Source organism: Leucoraja erinacea, chromosome 7 (assembly GCF_028641065.1).
Source record: "Leucoraja erinacea ecotype New England chromosome 7, Leri_hhj_1, whole genome shotgun sequence".
NCBI lineage: Eukaryota > Metazoa > Chordata > Chondrichthyes > Rajiformes > Rajidae > Leucoraja > Leucoraja erinaceus.
This window is the reverse complement of record NC_073383.1, coordinates 7,418,734-7,439,847: the sequence shown is the minus strand read 5'-3', so window position 1 is coordinate 7,439,847 and position 21,114 is coordinate 7,418,734. Positions and strand designations below refer to the sequence as shown.

Genomic DNA, 21,114 nt, shown 5'->3' with positions numbered 1-21,114 from the left:
AACGGGCCCAGCACTGCACCGAGGCACACTATGACTCATAGGCCTCCAGTCCCAGAAGCAATCTTCCACCATCACCCTCTCCTTCCTTCCATGAAGCCAATTTTTTATCCGTGTCTCTCCTTGACTCCGAGAGTGGTTTTTCATACAACAGTTATCAAAAAGGAAGTAAGGACGTTTTGTAAACTATCTTTTCTGATGTTTTTCATCACCCTGCATCCACTGGAGTCATTGGTTTGATTGTAGTAACTTGCATTGAAAAGTTATTTCAAGATGTATGGAAAAGAATGCTGTTTGCTGCAAGCAGGCTAATTTATTCTCCAAACTGGTAGTGTTCTTTTCCATACAACGGCTATCAACTAAAAAGTAGTAACGTGTGCAGGGAGGAACTGCAGATATTGGTTCAAGCCAAAGATAGACACAAAAAGATGGAGTAACCAGGCAGCATTGGGAGAAAAGAAATAGGTGATGTTTCAGGTCAAGAACCTTCATTAGACAGTCTGGGTTAAATTAGTTACTGCACATAAACACTCCAAGCTCCCAGACAGAGCAGCTGTGTGTTTGAGCTAGTGCTACTGCTGTACCTTACAAGTAATCATTCTCCTAAATTCTACACCCATCTAGTTTTATCCAAACGTTACAAGTGACAATAAACTAAATTGAAAACAGTTCATGAAAACTTAATAACTGTGTCTGAAGAAGGGTTTCGGCCCGAAACGTTGCCTATTTCCTTCGCTCCATAGATGCTGCTGCACCCGCTGAGTTTCTCCAGCACTTTTGTCTACCTTTCATAATTGTGTCACCTCACTTGTTCCACATGATGGTGAAACAATACACAACTTTAGAAAAGGGACAAGTAGGCAACGTACAAGGGGACAACATACAATGTGTAAAGAAATGGGCAACAAACAGAAAATGTACAAAGGAACAGGTGGGCAACATACAGACAAGGAGATAAAGACCAACTTAACCCCAGACATCATATATGGCAGAGAAGATAGTTCTGTTTGCACCACTGACTAGCAGGATCAAATCTAGAAACAAGCCAGTCTGGATAGGCAAATATAAACACAGCATGATATTCTTGGATGCCATGTTTGTATCAATTTGAATTCATATCAATGAAAAATCATTTAGAGTTAGATTGTGTGCAGTTTATGCACATTATTTTATACAACTTGTACATGATATTAGAGCAGTTTGCAACAATAGACTCCGGTCCTGCTGATGGTACCAATGCTATTCCATGTTAGATCTCCAGGGCTCCTTTTGGAATAAACCACCTTGATGATCATTTGGCTCAAGGTGAGTAAACACCCAGGCAGTGGGACAAGAGGCAGGGTGAAGGTACATGTCCAATGTCGCAGTGCTAGTGAGGAATCTACAATCATTTCAAAACCAATCTGCGGTGCTGCTGGGCTGGGAACTAAAGCAAACATTGGATAGGCAATAAAGAACTGAGCCAACAGCCTCATTGAGTCAGAAACCCCGATCAGAGAGATGCGAAATAATCTCAAAATCAGTTAATTCATGTGCTGAGAACTGACCTGACTGAAGTCCAGTTAAAATCTCCAACTAGAATGCAACAAAAAAAAACCCCATCATGTGCATTTTAAAAAGCAATTTTATTTAGCATATTTGGCACAGCGTCTATGTAGGAGAGGGAGAGTGAGTGAAGTTAGCAGGAGAAACTATTATTCCTCTATAAACCAAAAGGACTAGACCATCCGTGAATTCTGAACATTTGACAATTTAAGCAAATCGAAATAGAAATCGAACAAAAGAAGCAGTAATCATTTGTTCCCAGGTAGAAACGTGTACAAGATTGGCAGAAAGATTAAGGCACCTTTGTTTAGTGTTTCTTATTCAGTTTGGCATTTAAGAGAAAATGTATAAACTACAAATCGCATCAGTTACATCATTATTCTTTTTTGATGTCCAAACAGGTGGTTTAAAAGTGTTCAAATTCTCCCTTCTGTCATCTGCTCTTAACCTGACAATTGGTTCTTAATTTCTTTTTAAACAAAGATCACCTTCACGTTAAGCTGTAATGAAACAAACTTTTGTAACCCACCATTTTAGTCAGAACAAAATGAAAGAATTGTACCTCTTGTGTAAAGCCTGCTTACGATGGAAGTGAACTTAACCCATTGGCAGTTCTGGCATCGTTAACTTAAATAATAGAATGGCAATTTTCCCTCCAAAATCATGCTGTAATTACTGAAGTGTTTCACTATCAATCTTTAAACAATGATAGCATTACTGCAGTTACAAATTAGTGTCAAGAACTGAATGTTAGTATTTAAACACCAGCAGGATTTGGAGAAGGAAGAGAATAGTAAAAAAAGGAACATTTCTCCCATGTTTGCAGGTAGGATTAAACTGGACTTTGCCACTGACCTGCTTGTTGACAGGTTACAAGCCCAGTTACCCTTGGTATAATTGACACACATGGAATGACAAAATGGCATCCAAACTAATGACCATCAATTTTAACAAGTGGTCATTTGCAAAATATTAAGGTCCTGTATCATTAATCAGGCTGGTGGCTGAAAGGTATTTCCTCCATTTTCCAGCCAAATATCAGAACGTGCTGAATGGTCAGCTGCTCACTTAGGCAATTACAACATTCAGCTACAAAATAAACTGGAATTTGCTCAAAGACAAAATGTAATCTACCTTTTAAAGAAAGGTTGAGATAGGAGTGGAGAAGGTTAGACCCGTAACCCTATTTGAGCAGTCATACATTTTATGATCGTGGCAACTAGCCCCGATGAAAGCCTTTGCAAAATGTCAAAAATAACAACAATTGGCACAATGCGACCACATCTGGAAATGATCTGAAGCCTCCAAATCCACAGGAAGAAACCAGCATAGCATATGGATTAGTAACAGAATGAAATTCACTGCCTGCTTTCCCCTTAACCCCACATCCCTGGAAACATCAGTTTTGAACTTTATTAGTAAGAAGCTTTCTTACAAACGTTTCTTTGTGCCCCGTCAACAGTGGATTCAGAAACACATACAATCGCTGTAAAGAGGATTCCATGTGCTCAACATATACATTTTTGAAATCTACAATTTGTGCTTCTCTTCATGTTCAAGTTTATTGAATGCAAACGTTTACATCTTGCTAAAGCATTCCTTCGCATTGGTCCAAACTTGAATTCCCTGGAAAACAAAAATTACACAATTACTTTAGGTGATATTTCCAAAACATTGTTAAGTAACTTAAGATGCATGCTTTTCCAAGACTAACTTGTTAACTAGAATATATTTGTTCAAGTAACAAACACAAATAATGATCAACTTCATTTTAATCATGTTGTCTTCTTCCGGGATCTAACATTTTATAACGATATCAGCTATCAACGTCTCCAGTCAGGACCAGCAATTCTTTGCCTCTCATCCCAATGCTTGCCTGCACCCATTCACATGGTCCATGTTCATTCTTCCCCAATGGGAAAACAGTGAATCTCTATTGTTGCAAAATACACTAGGCCTCTTTTAATTAGAATTAAAACATTTAAAGCCAAGCTCCAACATTGCTGGAAAATTGAATTAATGCCAACGTGCCAATTTTGGCAAAAAGCACCAAATCTAAAATAATCAGTACATTTTGCAAATCACTAAATTACAATATCCTCATCCATATCCCTATAATGCAACGATACTTATCTGCAACCCTTAAAAGCATTTTAATTTGCAAACAATTAATAAACCAATTTCCATTTTGCACCTCACTAGCATTCATCCCAAACCACACAAGGGAATAAGAACAAACTATTGTACGGTATGCCCTCAATTTACCTAACCAATGCAGAAATGATTTAATTGGAGTCTACCATGAGCTTCCGTTCTTTCACAGCAGTGAGCATTTGCTCTCCACTGTGGGAACTGCAACAGGATTGCCATTCATGCATGAGAAAGTAGAAGGGAACCAGGAAACTCATGATGCATTTATATTAATCCATTGCTGATCCCCAAACCCAGAGTTGATTTGACCATTTCAATCTGTACTCAAGCTTTAATCAAATTGTTTAACAATTACAAATTGCTTTGAGTAAATTTCTTATTTTTTTTTTTTAAATAGGGAGGAAGAGAAAGTTTCTGACGTTGTTCACGGTTGTGTTTAAACTCTCTTGTGCATCAGTTAAGTTGACTGTTCCCTGTCTTACTTCTTACAGGGATCACTGGTCCGTGCAGACACGGTGGCCAAAGGGCCTGTTTCCGCGCTGTATCTCTAAACTACACCAAACCCAAAGTACATATTCATGCTAACCGAAATACTCATCGCTTCCAAACTGGGAATGTTTCACTCAGCTGGAAATGTTTCATCCTGAAGCACAATATTAATAAGTTTAAACTGTTGCCACAGTGGCGCGGCGGTAGAGTTGCTGCCGTACAGCGTTTGCAGCAACGGAGTCCCGGGTGTGACCCCGACTATGGCGGCCGTCTTCACGGAGTTTGTACCTTCTCCCCAAGACCGCGTGCGTTTTCTCTGAGATCTTCAGTTTCCTTCCACTCCAAAGACGTGCAGGTGTGAAGGTTAATTGGCTAGGTGTATGTGTAAATTGTCCCTAGTGTGTGTAGGATAGTGTTAATGTGCGGGATCGCTGGTCGGTGCCGACTCTGTGGGCTGAAGGGCCTGTTTCCGCACTGTATCTCAAAGCTAAACTAAAACTAAACTCACCCATGAACAACTTCAGAAACTTTGAAGAACAACAGATTGCTACTGTTTCAAGAAGCCATTTCTTCACACAGGCAAATATACGAGCGATGCATAAAAGAGTGTTTATCAAAATGTTTTTTTAAATCGTCAGCATTTTGTGTGTACTCATGGCTTTGTTTATTTAGTTTCAGTAATCTGATAAACTGGAGCAAATGCTTGTTCTCAACAGGTCATTTAAACCTCTTTGCAAGAATTTCAGTACAAACACCAAACTGAAAATAGACTGTTTTTAATTATTAGAAACACAGAAAATATGTGCAGGAGGCCATTCGGCCCTTCGAGCCAGCATCGGCATTCATTGTGATCATGGCTGATTGTCCCCAATCATTAACCCCAGCCTGCCTTTTCCCCGTATCCCTTGATTCCACTAGCCCCTAGAGCTCTATCTAACTCTTTCTTAAATCCATTGATTGATAAGACTATATCTCCTTTTTTTTTAACTAGCATCTGCACCTGGTGAGATTTCAGACTGCAGAACTCAATAGCTGGTTTCTGTTTTAGTAGGGAATTACTCAGAAGAACTGGGGTGGAGAGAGGGAGGGAAGGAGCCAAAATGTTAGAGCATCATTTTTGATTTAAAATGGCAAAACTGCACATTGGGATTTGTAGAACACATGCAATTGTCTGCTCAATGGAAGAATGAACAATGGAATCAAACAACTTGCACCGTGCAACCAAATCTCAATGAAAGCACTTTGAAATGAACAATGATTATTTTTGAAGTTCTAAAATTACCCTTAAAACAAAACAGCCAAGTTTCTGTAATTGGCATCGACTTTCACACAGCACAGGGACAGAGTAAATCACTACCTGAAACTGGAGATCACCGTTCATTTCTATCACATTTATTTTAAAAAATCCAATCTTAACATTGCTTAATTTAAAAAAAAAAACTCCCCATTCTCTCATAACTCTAAGGAATTCCAACATCCCCCGTCCTTGTACTTCAAATTAAACGAATACCTCATACCATCGTCCTACACGCTCGACTCCTTAATGGGAATATGCCCCAATCACAACTTCCTAGCCAAAGAGAAACATTCCACATCTATCCCTCATGGGGAGAATAGCTGCACAAAATCACCCGATTAGCCTGAAGTCCAAGTAAACAAGCACATTCCATTCTATCTTTTATTGTCCATCATTCTCTGTCAGTAAAAATTAAAGCAAGCCAAAAACTCACAGGAAACACTCTGCAATATACAGTGAAAATGTTTATTAAATGGTCCCGGAATTAATATTCCTCCCAACCATCTATCTGCAATAATGATGCCCCATCGACATACGACCGTGTAGTCTTCCTTTGGCATCTAACCAAATACTACACTCACTGGCTCCGCTTTACCAACCCATTAACTACTTCTTCAAACATGATAATCGGATGCTAGGATATTGCTGGAGGGGACGAGTGGGTTTCTCATCAACTTTGGCCCTGCATATTAGTGTCCACCTTAATTTGAGAAAATGTGAATAATCCACTCACCTTCTTACACATACTTATCTGCATCACCGCATAGCTGATCAGGGCCTCCTTCAAATCCTTGTTCTTCTGTTCCTTGAAACGCTCAATGTCAGTCCAAGCATTTGTCACAAAATCACTAGAAGTAAAACATACCGTAACGGCTTTAATACGGGAATCGAAGATGGTGTTTAAATTGAAATGAAAGCTGAGTAAAGGTGTCAAAGTAAACTAAAAGAAATCCGATGCATCTCAAGTTGCTCAGCTCAAATCACTGAAGCACGTTCAATACTTATTAACACCAACATTTAATAAACACTGAGCAAGACATTCGTAAATAGAGATCCAACTTCATTTCAAAAGTTAATCAAAGTTAACCAGAAATAGTAACAGCGATCCAACCTTGCTCTCACTCCACCAGAAATACTAATATAAACTTTCTTTTCAAGAGATAAATAGCTGGGAACCATCAAAGGGAAAACATTGGAATCTTAACCTGATTGGTAACATCAAAGATGTGCACACACCTCTACCCAGCAATAGCCGGAGGCAAGATGATTAAATTGGGGCCACTTCTACATAAATGGTCGATGTAACACAAAAAACTATTCCTCAACAAAAGCCTACTCTCTGGAACAACTTCAATTCAGATCTTTATAACTGGTGATAGGGATGGAGTAAATGTCAGTTTCAATGGGAGGATCTCACTGTCAAGCAGTCTTGAAGAACCAATAGCATCACCATCGAACCAAGGTTTTAATCATGGATATGCTAATAAACAGCACTCAACGTTCATCCGCGGGGGTCGAGGGCACTGAAAGGGAAACAGACCGGCCACTCAACCTGCACTCCATAAACTGCCAGTTCCATTTAATTCAAGAGAGCTCCATGCTTTCTATGGATACCGTTAGAAAATTACTGCTAAGCTAGGGAAAACAGGGCCATTTTTGCATCGAGTAGGCAAAGACATCCAACAGTACATTTGATCAGAAAACTGACAACCAAAAGACTTTGAAGACATCATTCTTGAACATAAGGGACAGTAAGGATTTCCTTCGGGCTCCCCTCAACATCAAGATCACAGAATTCCACAATAAACAAAAGACAAAAGGTGCAGGAGTAGGCCATTCGGCCCTTCGAGCCATTCAATGTGATCATGGCTGATCATCCCCAATCAGTACCCCGTTCCTGTCTTCTCCCCATATCCTCCGACTCCGCTATTCTTAACAGCCCTATCTAGCTCTCTCTTGAAAGCATCCAGAGAACCTGCCTCCACCGCCCTCTGAGGCAGAGAATTTCACAGACTCACCACTCTCTGTGAGAAAAAGTGTTTCCTCGTCTCCGTTCTAAATGACTTACTCCTTATTCTTAAACTGTGGCCCCTGGTTCTGGACTCTCCCAACATCGGGAACATGTTTCCTGCCTCTAGCGTGTCCAAACCCTTAACAATCTTATATGTTTCAATGAGATACCCTCTCATACTTCTAAAATCCAGAGTTTACAAGCCCAGCTGCTCCATTCTCTCAGCATATGACATCACGCCATCCCGGGAATTAAGCTTGTAAACCTACGCTGCACTCCCTCAATAGCAAGAATGTCCTTCCTCAAATTAGGGGACCAAAACTGCACACAATACTCCAGGTGTGGTCTCACTAGGGCTCTGTACAACTGCAGAAGGACCTCTTTGTTCCTATATTCTTGTTATAAAGGCCAACATGCCATTCGCTTTCTTCACTGCCTGCTGTACCTGCATGCTTACTTTCATAGACTGATGTACAAGGACCCCCAGATCCCGTTGTACTTCCCCTTTTCCCCAACTTGACGCCATTTAGATAGTAATCTGCCTTCCTGTTTTTGCTACCAAAGTGGATAACCTCACATTTATCTGCATTAAACGTCATCTGCCATGCATCTGCCCACTCCCCCAACCCATCGAGGTCACCCTGCATTCTCATAGCATCCTCCTCACAGTTCACACTGCCACCCAGCTTTGTATCATGCAAATGCCAACTTATAAAATGCATCTTTTGTGGTGTACTTTGATTAAAAAATCATCAATGCCATGCTCAGTTCACCAATGTGCACACGAAACCCTTCCTTGGAAGGATCCTCATGTTTTAGATCTTGTCAACTGGATCTAGGATGTGGAAACATGCCCTTCGGCCCAACTGTCCATACCAACCAAGATGCCTCATCTAAGCTTGCAATGTTGAATCAGGAAAGTCCACCCTTGGAAACACTTCCAACAAAATAGTGTATATTATAAATAAAATACATCTTGCGCAAATTTTAATAATAATAATGGAACAATATGTCGTTTGTACTGAATTTCAGTTTAGTTTAAGTTGCTGCCTTACTCGCACTCTAGATTTTTGGCTTTCACGAGCTCCTCTCCATCCACAATTTGCTCCTCTAACAGTTTCAGCTTGGCTTCCCTTTGTTCTGCAGTCTCTTGTCCAAAGAGTTTGCTGGTCATGCCTTTCAGTGAAAATGTCCGCACAGTCTACATAAATCAGGATATAAAATTAGTAAGACACAAATATAAATACAATTGACTTTGATGTTTTAACCTTTCCAATGTTCCTAGGTATGATATCCAGCATTATACCATGTGCAGAATTGATTTAAAGGCAAGAATGTGAAGCAGCAGATGAAGCTGGTTCAACCCCGATCTGGAAATGGTGTTTGTTTGGAGTTTACATGTTTGTTAACATTTCTACTGGATATTCCTGTATCCTTCCCATTTCAAAGATACATTGTGGGTTAATTGGCTGCTGTAAATAGACAATAGACAATAGGTCAGGAGTAGGCCATTCGACCCAGCACCGCCATTCACTGTGATCATGGATGATCATCCACATTCAGTACCCCGTTCCTGCCTTCTCACCATATCCCCTGACTGCTTTCTTTAAGAGTTCTATCTAACTTTCTCTTGAAAGCATCCAGAGAATTGGCCTCCACTGCCTTCTGAGGCAGAGAATTCCACAGATTCACAACTCTCCGAGTAAAATTTTTTTTTCTCATCTCCGTTATCAAAATGGCCTACCCCTTATTCTTAAACTGTGGCCCCTGGTTCTGGACTCCCCCAGCATCGGGAACATGTTTCCTGCCTCCAGCGTGTCCAATACCTTAATAATCTCATTTATTTCAATAAGATCCCCTCTCATCCATCTAAATTCCAGAGTATACAAGCCCAGCCGCTCCATTCTATCAACATATGACAGTCCCGCCATCCCGGGAATTAACTTGGTGAACCTACGCCTCATTCCCTCAATAGCAAGAATGTCCATCCTCAAATTTGGAGACCAAAACTGCACACAATACTCCAAATGTGGTCTCATTAGGGCCCCGTACAACTGCAGAAGGCCCACTTTGCTCCTATACTCAGCTCCTCTTGTTATGAAGGCCAACATGCCATTAGCTTTCTTCACTGCCTGCTGTACTTGCATGCTTACTTTTAGTGAGTGATGAACAAGGACTCCCAGATCACTTTGTACTTCCCCTTTTCCCAACTTGACACCATTCAGATAATAATCTGCCTTCCTGCTTTTGCCACCAAAGTGGATAACGTCACACTGATCCACATTAAACTTCATCTGCCATGCATCCGCCCACTCACCCAACCTGTACAAGTCACCCTGCATCCTCATAGCATCCTCCTCACAGTTCACACTGCCACCCAGCTTTGTGTCATCTGCAAATTTCCTGATGTTACTTTGAATCCCTTCATTGAAATCACTGATGTATATTGTAAATAGCTGCAGTCCCAGCACCGAGCCTTGTAGTACCCCAATAGTCACTGCCTGCCATTCTGAAAGGGACCTGTTCATCCCTACTCTTCGTTTCCTGACTGCCAACCAAGTATTGCGGTGTGGGTACTGGCCGAGGAATTAAAAGAGAGTTGATGGGCCTGTGAGAGAAGTTGCAAAGATACAAAGAAATAAATGGAGTGGACCCTTCCACGTTCTATGACAGCTGGAAGCTGCCATGCAGCCAGGTGGTAGAGTGGCCTCATTTGTGTCATCATTATACAAGTTTGGCAACAATATCGCTACATCACTTATGATGAGAAATTGGCAGCATTTCAACACCGATTCAAGTCACTCGCATTATTACTGAACCATCAACATTTTGGAAATGTTTATTGCGATTTGTTTTTCCCCCATTTAGTAGAGCATCTGCTTTCTTCCCTCAAGACATCATCTATAAACAAGGTCATTTCAACTCCTGTTGCAGATCAGTCACAACTACATATTGGCTGGTCCTTCAATTCGGCAACCAAACTGATTTATAACAGCAACTTGAAACTGGTAGGATGACAATACTAACTGTCAAGATCCACAAGATCATAAAGGTTATTTTCTAACCCACTGGCACATCAGCCCGAGGCCTCCTCACACACTCGGTGTGGATGTGGCACAGGAGACTGTTCAGACCATCAAGGCCATATCTGGTTTAAGAGCAATCCAGGTAGTCCCCATACCCTGCAAACTCTTGCCTTTCATGAACCTATTCAGCTCCTGTTTGAAGGTTAAGATGGAACGTCACCTACTACCACTCCCGGCAGTAATTCCCAGACCTGCGCTTGCTGTGGAACATTTTTGGACGAGTTTTGCCATTGGTCTTCATTTTGTCCCCAGCTCACAACCTCTTTGCTGTGGGACAAATTATTCTACTCCCTACTGATACCAAAGCTCAACCAGCTGCAAACAATTATGTTTGACTCAAAAGATTGACTAAAGTTAATTTCAATACATTTACTCGAAAAGTAAAAACACCAATGTTCACACGTACACACTCACACATCATGGGGTCAGTCAGAGTCAGGCAGCACAGAAACAGGCGTTATGGCCCAACTTGTCCATGCTGACCAAGATGCCCCATCTACAGTAGTCCCATATGCACATGTATGACCCAGATCCCTCTAAACCTTTCCTATCCATGAACCTATCCAACTGTCTTTTAAATGCTGTGATAGAACCCGCCTCAACTACCTCATCTGGCAGCTCGTTCCATATACCCATCACCCTCTGTGAAAACGTTGTTCCGCAGTTGCTTATTACATTTTGTCCCTTTCACCTTTACCAAACAGAGGTCCTACCAAAGACCCTTGCAGAACTTCACATGCCTCCAGTTGGAATTACACTCTTGCATCACAAACCTGTCCCCTCTGAGAAGAATAATCCACCAAAAATTCACAATGGTATGTCATGTTGCGACAATTCATCATTTGATTGAAACCAAGACACAATCTGCTCACAAGAAAACCGAGAGGGGGCTCGGGGAGTGGGGTAAAGACAAGAGAAAGGTAGTTAGTCGCACCCCAGTGGCCAGCTCTTCCTTCTGCTGTTTTTTTGATGTTAGATCCAAAGCAGCCATCTCCAAGTCATACTGTTGTAATTCATGTTTTCTACAAACAGACCTAGAAATTTAAAAATTATGTTAAAAAAACTAATTATGCGATGAGTAATAAACACAAATATTGCACATTGCTAATGTTCAAATCAAACACTAAACTGTCTGAATGTCTATACACACCGAAGAGCTTCTGCAAAGAAGAGATATTCTTTCAACTGATCAGCATAGTGTTCCTCTTCTTCTAGGATGTCATCGATGGATGCTGCATATCTGAAAAGGTCAATAAGTATCAGAATATTAACTGCAAAAATGTAATCTTGCAAAAATATTACAAGTGTTTCTTTTGCCACAACTTGACTGATGTGAAAACCAGTTCATTAAATCAAACAGTTATGATATTCAACGACTCCACAGAGAACCCAACTATTGTTACAGGGCAGTCTTATGTTTCAATGGAAACTATTTCCAACATGTTTATAACCACATTCTTAGATCACCAACCCACTGCATGCTGCTCGACAATTGCTTCAGTCTGATGATGGGCTTCAAACACTCCTGCGTGACCAATTTTTCCAGTCACATACGATCCAAAGCCCTTGATACCATAATTTTGTGAAACAAATGGAACTCATCAAGTGTGCAATACAACAGCCTTTTTATTACTTCACATATTTTGGCAGAGATTTCAAAAGGGATTTGGGAACAATGCCAAAGTGCTCCGACAATTATAAAAGTAGAAATTCCCCTGGAGGTTTTATATTTAGCTACTCAAATTTCTGCTGTTTCTTTGTCTTTGAAACATATGAAAACTGTATCAGTAACATTGCGCTTTTCAACTGCCTTAAGAACAAATGTTTTAAATTCACTTGAAGAAACTGCTGGAGTTTATGTTTACGATAAGTTGTGAACTTTAGTTGGGACCGTTTAAATATACGTACACATCCATGTGGTGACCAGCGCTCTGCAGTCCATCACCCATCTCCTTTTCTATTGCACTCCACTCACTATTCAATGTAAAGAAGTTTGAATTAATATTTGCATTACCCTCAATAAAAAGAAAGCCTTACTCAAAATCTTCCATTGAAAAGAAAATCAAATGTTAAGCAACAAGTATCAAATGTTAAGCATCAAATGTGAAGCATCAACTTTGTTGATGCAAGAAACGTTAGATCTGTTTACACACTCCATTAACAAACAAATTATGGAATTATAGCGTGCCCCACATAACCACACCATTTTTAAACTTAATTTCAAAATATGTACTGTTTCTAATTTTCAAACTAAAAACTCAAGGGGTACCAATTCGACGACTTGCCTGAAAACCCTTCCATAATTTCCATGAACTTTGTAAACACCATACAGACGATCTGCCACTCTCTGCAATTAAAATAAGTATTTTAGAAATCTGAAACAATTGATCCACCCTGCGTGCAATATATTACACGTACATCATATCTAAGAGGCTGGACAAAATCTTACATCGCAACAAAAGAACATTGCTGAACATTTCTGCATGCTTTTGGAACTCAAGTTTCTCCAATTGCCGATCATGCTGGGAATGAGGGGAAAATACTCTTGGAATACGTACTGCTCTGACCCGCAGAAGCTGCGATATGACGGACTGCAGTTCATCCCCATAATGTTTCAGCTCCACAAATCTCCTGCGAATAAGCGAAGAGTTCTTCATTTTTAAATCTTGACCCAGATTACAAAAATGCAAAACTAAACAGCCCCAAAGTCAGTAAATTGTACAATAAAACAGTAAGCTGAGCTCGTCATCTCTGTGGGATCATCAAGCGCTCTTTATACACATTTGCTTCTACCTCTTGCACTCTCTTTAGTCTCATTGTCTAACATCTTAAAGTATCGAAGGATTAAATGGAACATTCAAAGTCCTCATAATATGCTTCTCTGTCACATTCAAAGTCTTGAGCACTGATTTTTAGAGTTTATTAGACTATCAAAGGAGTGACGACATTTGTCAGAAAACAAGCTCCTCTTGAAATAGTTGAATTTATAAATTCAACACAACCAATCAAATAGGCCAAATAAATGGTCTGGTTCTTTTAATTGATGACATCTGTTTAAAAACCCAAGAATAAACTTCCATTAATTGTTCAACTAAATGTTGTACTATTTAAAAAGTGAAACACGGACACACGTCAAGGCATGAAATGGAATATGTGGGAAATTTAAGAGTAATTTTTCTCATGATACAGAAGGGGTTATGTAGCATCTTTTACTATCACAGAACCATTCAAAGCCTCTTTCTGGCAAATGGGGTACTTTTGGCTTGATATTGTTGCAACAAAAAATAATGCGGGAGCCAATATTGAAACAATTCGGGGAATCTTGACCGAGATCTCAATATTAGGCACAGGAAAGAACTCCATTAATGCCTTGTTCACAAGAGACTGCAACATCAAAATAGCATTGTAGCTTGCAATTTCAGCATTGAGGAACAAAACGGTCCTCAGACTCACAAGTTAAATGTGCTGTCTACCAAGTGACAAGTTGGTAAAGTCGCCAATGTGGACTGACGTGTAGAACAAAATTTAATAGCGGATGTTTAAAATCATTAAGGTTCAGATTCATTAATAAAGAATGCAAATTTCAAAGGCTATCAGGGACACAGAATTAAGCCAATTGCCAAAAGAAGAGGTGACATGATTAGAATTTACAATCCATTGAAATCCATCGCCCCTGATTCGGGAGTAGATGTATAATAGGAACCGTACGAAATTCTTCAAAAAATGTTACGAGATCTGAACCGTACGAAATTCTTCAAAAAAGCACTGCTTTGCATTTTAAGGCCTATATTCTGATTTTTCAAATTGGTCTGACATCCATCAGAAAACACTAGGCAAAAAAAAAAATAGATCAAGTTTGGTGCATATTGTGGGGTCTTTGCATTGCAAGTTTTCAAAAGTGGGATAGCATGAATGCAGGGGCAGTGTGTTCTTTTTAGGGTGAAGGGAATGGCTTGCAAGTAGAGGGAACATTGGATGACGAGAGATGTTGGGGCTGGAAGAAATGAGATATGTCAACTTTAGACGACCAAGCAAGTCCCTCCACGAGGAGTGTAATAGCAATATAGCAATCAAGAGTGCAAAAAGAACTCGTGAAAGGGAGGTGGCAGGCAGAGTAAAGGAAGACCGTGAGATTCTACAGGTATAGTAATATTTAAATGGTGGCTAAAAGATTAGATCATCTTTCAGATCTGCATTGCCATCCTTGTGCAGTGCCACAAGAGATGGGGGAGGCATTACATTAATGCTTCTCAAAAAAACATGGAAGCCAAAGAATAGAGGCAAAGGCATTGTAATGTTTTAGATCAGATATGAACTATCAATGAATGATACTTTATTGTCATCCAAAGATGTGGTATTGGTTGTAATAAAGCGCATCAAGGTAAATAAATCCCCAGGGGATGACCAAGTGCTTCCTCGGACTTTGTGGGAAGGTAGAGAGGAAATTGTAGAAACCCTTGCAGAAATATTTGCATTATTGTTAGCCGCAGATGAAGATTTGGAAGACTGGAGGGTGGCTATTGTTGGATTGTTATTTAAGAAGGGCAGCAAGGATAAGTTAAGACACTACAGGCCAGTGTGCTCAAAGTCAGTGGTGGGAAGGTTGCTGGGAGGGGATTCTCAAGGACAGGATCTGCCTGATAAGGACAGACTTATTTGGGATGGTCAACTTGGTTTTGTGCGTGGGAAATAGTATCTCACAAACCTGCTAGTTATTTTTTGAAGAGTTCACCAGGAGTATTGATGAAGCCAGGGCTGTAGACATTGTTTATATGATCTTAAGCAAGGCCTTTGGCAAAGGCACATGGTAGATTAGATTCATGGAATCTACGGTGAGCTGGCCAATTGCACTCAAAATTGGCTTGAAGGAAGGATTGAAAGGGTAGTTTTGGAGGCCTGTGACCATTGGGGTGCCCCAGCTGTCAGTGTTGAGCCCACTATTGTTTGTTATGTACATTAAAAGTGTTAGTAACTTTCAGTTGACATCAAAATAGGACAGATATGGATAAAAAATGTTTAGAGGGCTATGGGCCAAATGCAGGAAAAAACATTTCACTAGTGGAAGAGTGCCCAGACAAGAGGCCATAGCCTCAGAATAAAAGGAAGTGAGGAGGGATAACTTAAGTCAGAGGGTAGGGAATCTGTGGAATTCACTGCCTCAAGACTGCTGTGGCGACCAAGTCAAGTAATATTTTTTTAAGACAGAGAGTGACAGATTCTTAGGGTGCCAGGGTTTATGGGTAGAAGGCAGGAGAATGGGGTTGAGAGGAAAAGATACATCTGCCTTGATTGAATGGCAGAATAGACTTGACGGGCTGAATGGCCTAATTCTGCTCCTATCACTTATGAACATGTGACTACCCCAGTTAATCAACTTGGTTGGTATGGACAAGGAGGGCTGAAGAGCTCATTTCTATGCTGTACAGTTTGATGATCCTAATTACTTCAGTTATTTATGCTCTGAAAATCTAACTATTACGGCATCTGTAGGAGATGGAGCCATGCATCACTGATAGGAAATGAATTTAAACCTCAACGTGAAGATTGATTAAAGACAAACTGCACAATAACTAAAACAAGCCTTCGGCAAATGAGGCAAAGCAGAATTTCAAAATAAGTGACAACATAAAAGAAAACTTACTTCTCGGGGTTTTTGACTCTGAATGTCGCATTGAGAGCTTTTAACCTGGAGTCTGCCTGTTTAAAAGAGTCAGATTTATATTTTAAAACATTTCCCCATAGAAAATGTTGCTCTCAAATGTTAGTCAGTTACTCCCAAACATGCTAGATTAATAACTAACTACTAAAATTACCAACTCATTACCCTCCTTTGAAATGGTTCATCTCCGTTCATGGGTTCATCAGGATACAAAACAAAATACAAGTGTAAACCGGAATGAAGTGCTTTACCACCATGTGTTTGCTTTGGGCCTCACTGTGACAATACCGTTGGAGGAACAGCACTTCAACTTGTGCCTGCACATTGCAGCCTTCTGCACACAGTGGTGAATGATCCAGCTTCAGGTAACTTAATTTATTGGCCTGGATTAGTCATCCACCTGGAATAATAGCTCAGCTTTTCCCCCTGGGAGTGGAGTATGTGCACAGTGTGTCCCGCCGGGCTTGTCCTCCTGCTCTGTGTTCGTAATTCCCACATTCTCGTAGGTTCTTTTGTCTATTTCACTCAATGCTCCCATTCACTCACTGCCCAGATAACCTTGTTTACAGTTTATTCCTGTGGTCACCCCAACTGTACCCCAATCAGAGACACCTTTTCCCATCTCCCTCCCTAAAACTTTACAAGCTTCTTTTGTCTCCTTTTCCATTCTAATGAAGAGTCTCCATCCAGAAGAGTGAATAACTGTTTCTCTTCTCATGCTGCCCGACCTGCTGAGTGTTTACAACATTTTTTGTTTGTGTTTTAGATTTCCAGCTACTGGTCGTCACAATCTGCTCCCTGTTGGTCATGAAGCTCACAGGCTCAAGACACCGACAGGACGCTGCTTGAGGCGGGCCAAAATTTATTTTGGAGGAATTCCTCTTTCTACCTGCATAGTCTACAAAATGTCATGAACTGGGAATTTTTTAAATGAAGACAACTTGCACTTCATTCATTTGGAGTATTGTGCTCAGTTGAGGTCACCCTGCCATAGGAAGAATGTCATTACCCTGGAAAGGGTGCAGAGAAGATTTACGAGGATGTTGCCAGGAGTCGAGGGACTGAGTTACAGGGAGAGTGTGGGCACACTAGGATAGTGGTAAGATGTGTGCATCTTAAATATCTAACAGACTAAATTAAGTTCTAAAGAATACCATGGACTCCCTCATGAATTCTTCACAATGTAAAGCACCGGAGCATTTAAGGATATCAGCAATAGTCAAGCCTGTATTTAAAATATGTTTTTAAAAAAAACATCAAGGGGGGGGCTCTGAGCTGCAGAATAAAATAAGGAGTTACATTCTTAATTGAAGAAATTGGGTATAAACAAAAATGCTGGAGAACTCAGCGGGTGCGGCAGCATCTATGGAGCGAAGGAAATAGGCAACATTTCGGGACAAAATCCTTCTTCAGAAGGAATTGGGTAAAAGCTCTTTAGACTAAAATACTGGGGATTGAGATTACGACAGTGTTAGCTGGCACATTTATTGGTTTGAGTAAAATTACAGCATCAGTAACCTGAAGAGGACCAGGAGTTGCCGCAACACTACATACATTTCCAATACCAATATAGTTTTCATATTGCTGTACGACACTGAAGGATGCCATTTTGGCTCGAGTCTATGCTGACTGAGAGCCATCCCATTTCCCCAGTAATACAGTGTAACCTATTGTCCTCACATTCGCATCAAACTCCAGACTCTACCTCTCGGTTGCAAGCCAAGGACAAGTTACCTACAAACCCACACATATGATGGTGGAGAAACCAGAACCCCTGGGGAAAAGCTACTGGGGTTCAGAGAGAGAATTGCATCCTTTATACAGGCAGCAGGGTATCAGAGATTGAACCTTGGTCATCGTAGCCAGGCAGCAGGAGCCTTACTTGTTACACCACCATGCCACTCCTTTAGTTTTGATGAACACTTAATTATTCAAATGCAACACATATACAAGAAAGAATACAAGCCGTTATGGCATTATGTGGCTGGAAGTTCTAGGAGCAATTAATCAAACGTTATTTTTCCCCCTCCCCCCACCCCAGAGATGCATCTAATTTTGGTTTAAAAAAAAAATCAGAAGGATGGAAAGCCTCATTAAATTCATCAAAAAGAGATGCTCCATTCAAGCAACTTAATGTCTTCAGCCGGTCAAATGGCATTTTAAGGACAGGTGTGTCACCCAGTTCCAAATTATGGAATTATTTTGCAGACAACAATCTATTGCATTAATTTGCAATTTCAAGATACTGACTAACCAATACAAGAATGTTTCTACAAAACATCAGCCATTGTGCGCCTGCACTGCTCAAGGTAGGATCTTGCATTTAAAAACAATAAAAAGGACTGCAAAAATGTAAAACAGAATACTTTGAAACAAGGCTACTTTCTCCTTTGAATCCTATTCAGTAGCCCAAAGTGCATGATGTTCAACTGCAATTTGAATATAATTTCAACTCTTGTGCAGTTAATGGCCAGTTAATGGCCTGTCCCACTTGGCCGTCACTTACGTGACAGGCCGGTAGTGACTGTTGCGTGCGTCATCATGCGTCCGTCTGGAGTGCGTGACGTCATTTGAATACCCAGTTTATGATATTTAAGGTGATTTTCTAAAATGTTCCAGTTTCTCGAGTGGTGCTAGCAATTGGAAAAACTGCAGATGTAATGACCCTATTAAAAAAAAGAGGTGAATGGAAAGTAGCAAACTGCCGAACAAATTAATCTGTGGAAAGGAACTGCAGATGCTGTTTTAAATTGAAGATAGACACAAAATGCAGAAGTAACTCAGCGGGTCTGGCAGCGTCTCTGGAGAGAAGGAATGGATGATGTTTCAGTCTGAAGAAGGGTCTCGACCCGAAACGTCACCCTGTCCCACTTGGCCGTCATTTACGCGACAGGCCGGTGGTGCGCAAAGATTTCGTGCGGCACTAAATCCTGGCGAGCTTCGTAATACCGCGCGCAACTCCACGCTCCTCCACGCCACTCCATGCGCCCATCCCACGCTACCCAGTCGCGTAAATGGCGCGCAAATGACGGCCAAGTGGGACAGGCCCTTTAGTGTTATCCCACCACAACTTTGCTTTTTGATACAAATCATGCTCCATCTTGAAAGTATGTTGTTATAGTTTACATTTCCCAACTTCGCCAGCAGTGAAAGGTGCAACTTACCTTGGCTTGGAAGCCCGAATCATTTACTGCTTCTTTCCACCCATTCTCCTAAAAGAATTTAAAGAAATGCACAACTTCATTTTAAATTTAAAATAGACATATACAGTTCATAGGTTAAAATGATCCTAATTGGATTTATTAGTATTTTCATTCGTGGAAATGAACAATATTGTTCTCTTAACTGTCAATTGGAAAATTGACAAATCATTTGAGTGGAGAACATCTGATGGCATGGTACTTTGTAGTACTCCTTGCAATGGGCAGACCTGCAGGACCCAGGGAGAACCAAGTGGGAAACTGAAACCATCTATATTTGAACACCGTGGTTTTATTTCAGCTCTGCATGTTTGTACAGAGCCCAATTTCTTGCCAAACTACAGCAGTCTCCCAGAACCAGATCAGTACAGATTCTGAATCTAACACCAATAACACAAGTGGATTTGAATTGAGCAAAAAGAGAAGTGTATTCGTTAGCTGAGATGTTCGAGCTTTCCAATACAAAACAAAACGACAGATCTGCCTGTGGAAACTTATGACCCAAATGACATCTTTATATTTAACTAGACTAAGTCACACGGGAGGGCTGGTCCCCCAACGCAATATTCCACCTCTCCACCAATTCAAATATTGCTGGCCAGTGGGGGGGTTTCTGGAGCACTAGTATGTGTGTTGTGGGTCAAAGGGACTGGCTTCCAGAGGGCTAGTATGGACATTGTGGGCTGAATGGATTCTTGGCTGGCAGCTCAGTCACTGGCCGGGCAGCTCAGTCACTCAGGCTGTTGTGCACTGAAGGAAATGGTTTCCAGAGGGGGTAGTATGGACATTGTGGACTGAATGGATTTTTGAACTTGCAGGTCACTAAGTCATGGGTGGTGGGCTGGCACTTCAGTCACTTACAGCTGGTGGGCTGGCATTTCACTTACTCATGGCTGGTGGGTTGGCAGCCCAGTCACTCACAGCTGGTGGTGGCAGTTCACTCAGTCAGCCCTCTTCCCTTCTCCCCCCCCCACACGCATTCAGTCCAACTCCCCACAATCTCCCCCCATGCACTCTTAGTGGCTCTCCACACACACGCATTCACACAGGCACACACGCATTCACACAGACACTCAGGCAGACACACACTCAGACACATACAGACACTCATACACAGAAACACAGTCAAACACACAGACACTCACACTCATCCACAGCCACTTACACAGGCACAGCAACTCATACATACGCACGCACGACGCGCACACACACTTTAGAAGCAATAGAGATACTATCTGCAAGCATTTTAGAACCATTAGACACTTTTTGCAAGCATTTTAGAACCACTAACGGCAAGCTTCCGAACCAATGGACATAGCGTTTGCAAGCTTCCGAACCAATGGACATAGCGTTTGCAAGCTTCCGAACCAATGGACACAATTGTTTGCAAGCTTTAGAACCAATGGACATTTGTTTGCAAGCTTTAGAACCAATGGACACATTTTTTTTGCATGCTTTAGAACCAATAGACATTTTTTGCAAGCTTTAGAACCAATAGACATTTTTTTGCAAGATTTAAAACCAATAGACATTTTTTGCAAGCTTTAGAACCAATAGACATTTTTTGCAAGCATTTTAGAACCAATAGACATTTTTTTGCAAGCATTTTAGAACCAATAGAGAAATTCTTTGCAAGCATTAGAACCAATAGACACTTTTTACAAACATTTTAGAACCAA

General features: G+C 40.9%; 1 protein-coding gene across 1 annotated transcript in view; it reads right to left on the bottom strand.

The window, feature by feature from the left end:
* Positions 1–1,603: 1,603 nt before the first annotated feature.
* Positions 1,604–21,114, bottom strand: part of snx4 (sorting nexin 4) — a 45,318-nt gene continuing 25,807 nt past the window's right edge. The window contains exons 5-14 of the mRNA XM_055637722.1: positions 19,400–19,447; positions 16,218–16,273; positions 13,135–13,207; positions 12,862–12,923; positions 12,485–12,550; positions 11,727–11,816; positions 11,511–11,610; positions 8,546–8,691; positions 6,213–6,327; positions 1,604–3,168 (exon numbers count right to left, since the gene is read on the bottom strand). Coding sequence (XP_055493697.1) covers positions 3,121–3,168; positions 6,213–6,327; positions 8,546–8,691; positions 11,511–11,610; positions 11,727–11,816; positions 12,485–12,550; positions 12,862–12,923; positions 13,135–13,207; positions 16,218–16,273; positions 19,400–19,447 — 804 coding nt within the window. The 3' untranslated portion in view covers positions 1,604–3,120. The remainder of the gene's footprint in view (positions 3,169–6,212; positions 6,328–8,545; positions 8,692–11,510; positions 11,611–11,726; positions 11,817–12,484; positions 12,551–12,861; positions 12,924–13,134; positions 13,208–16,217; positions 16,274–19,399; positions 19,448–21,114) is intronic.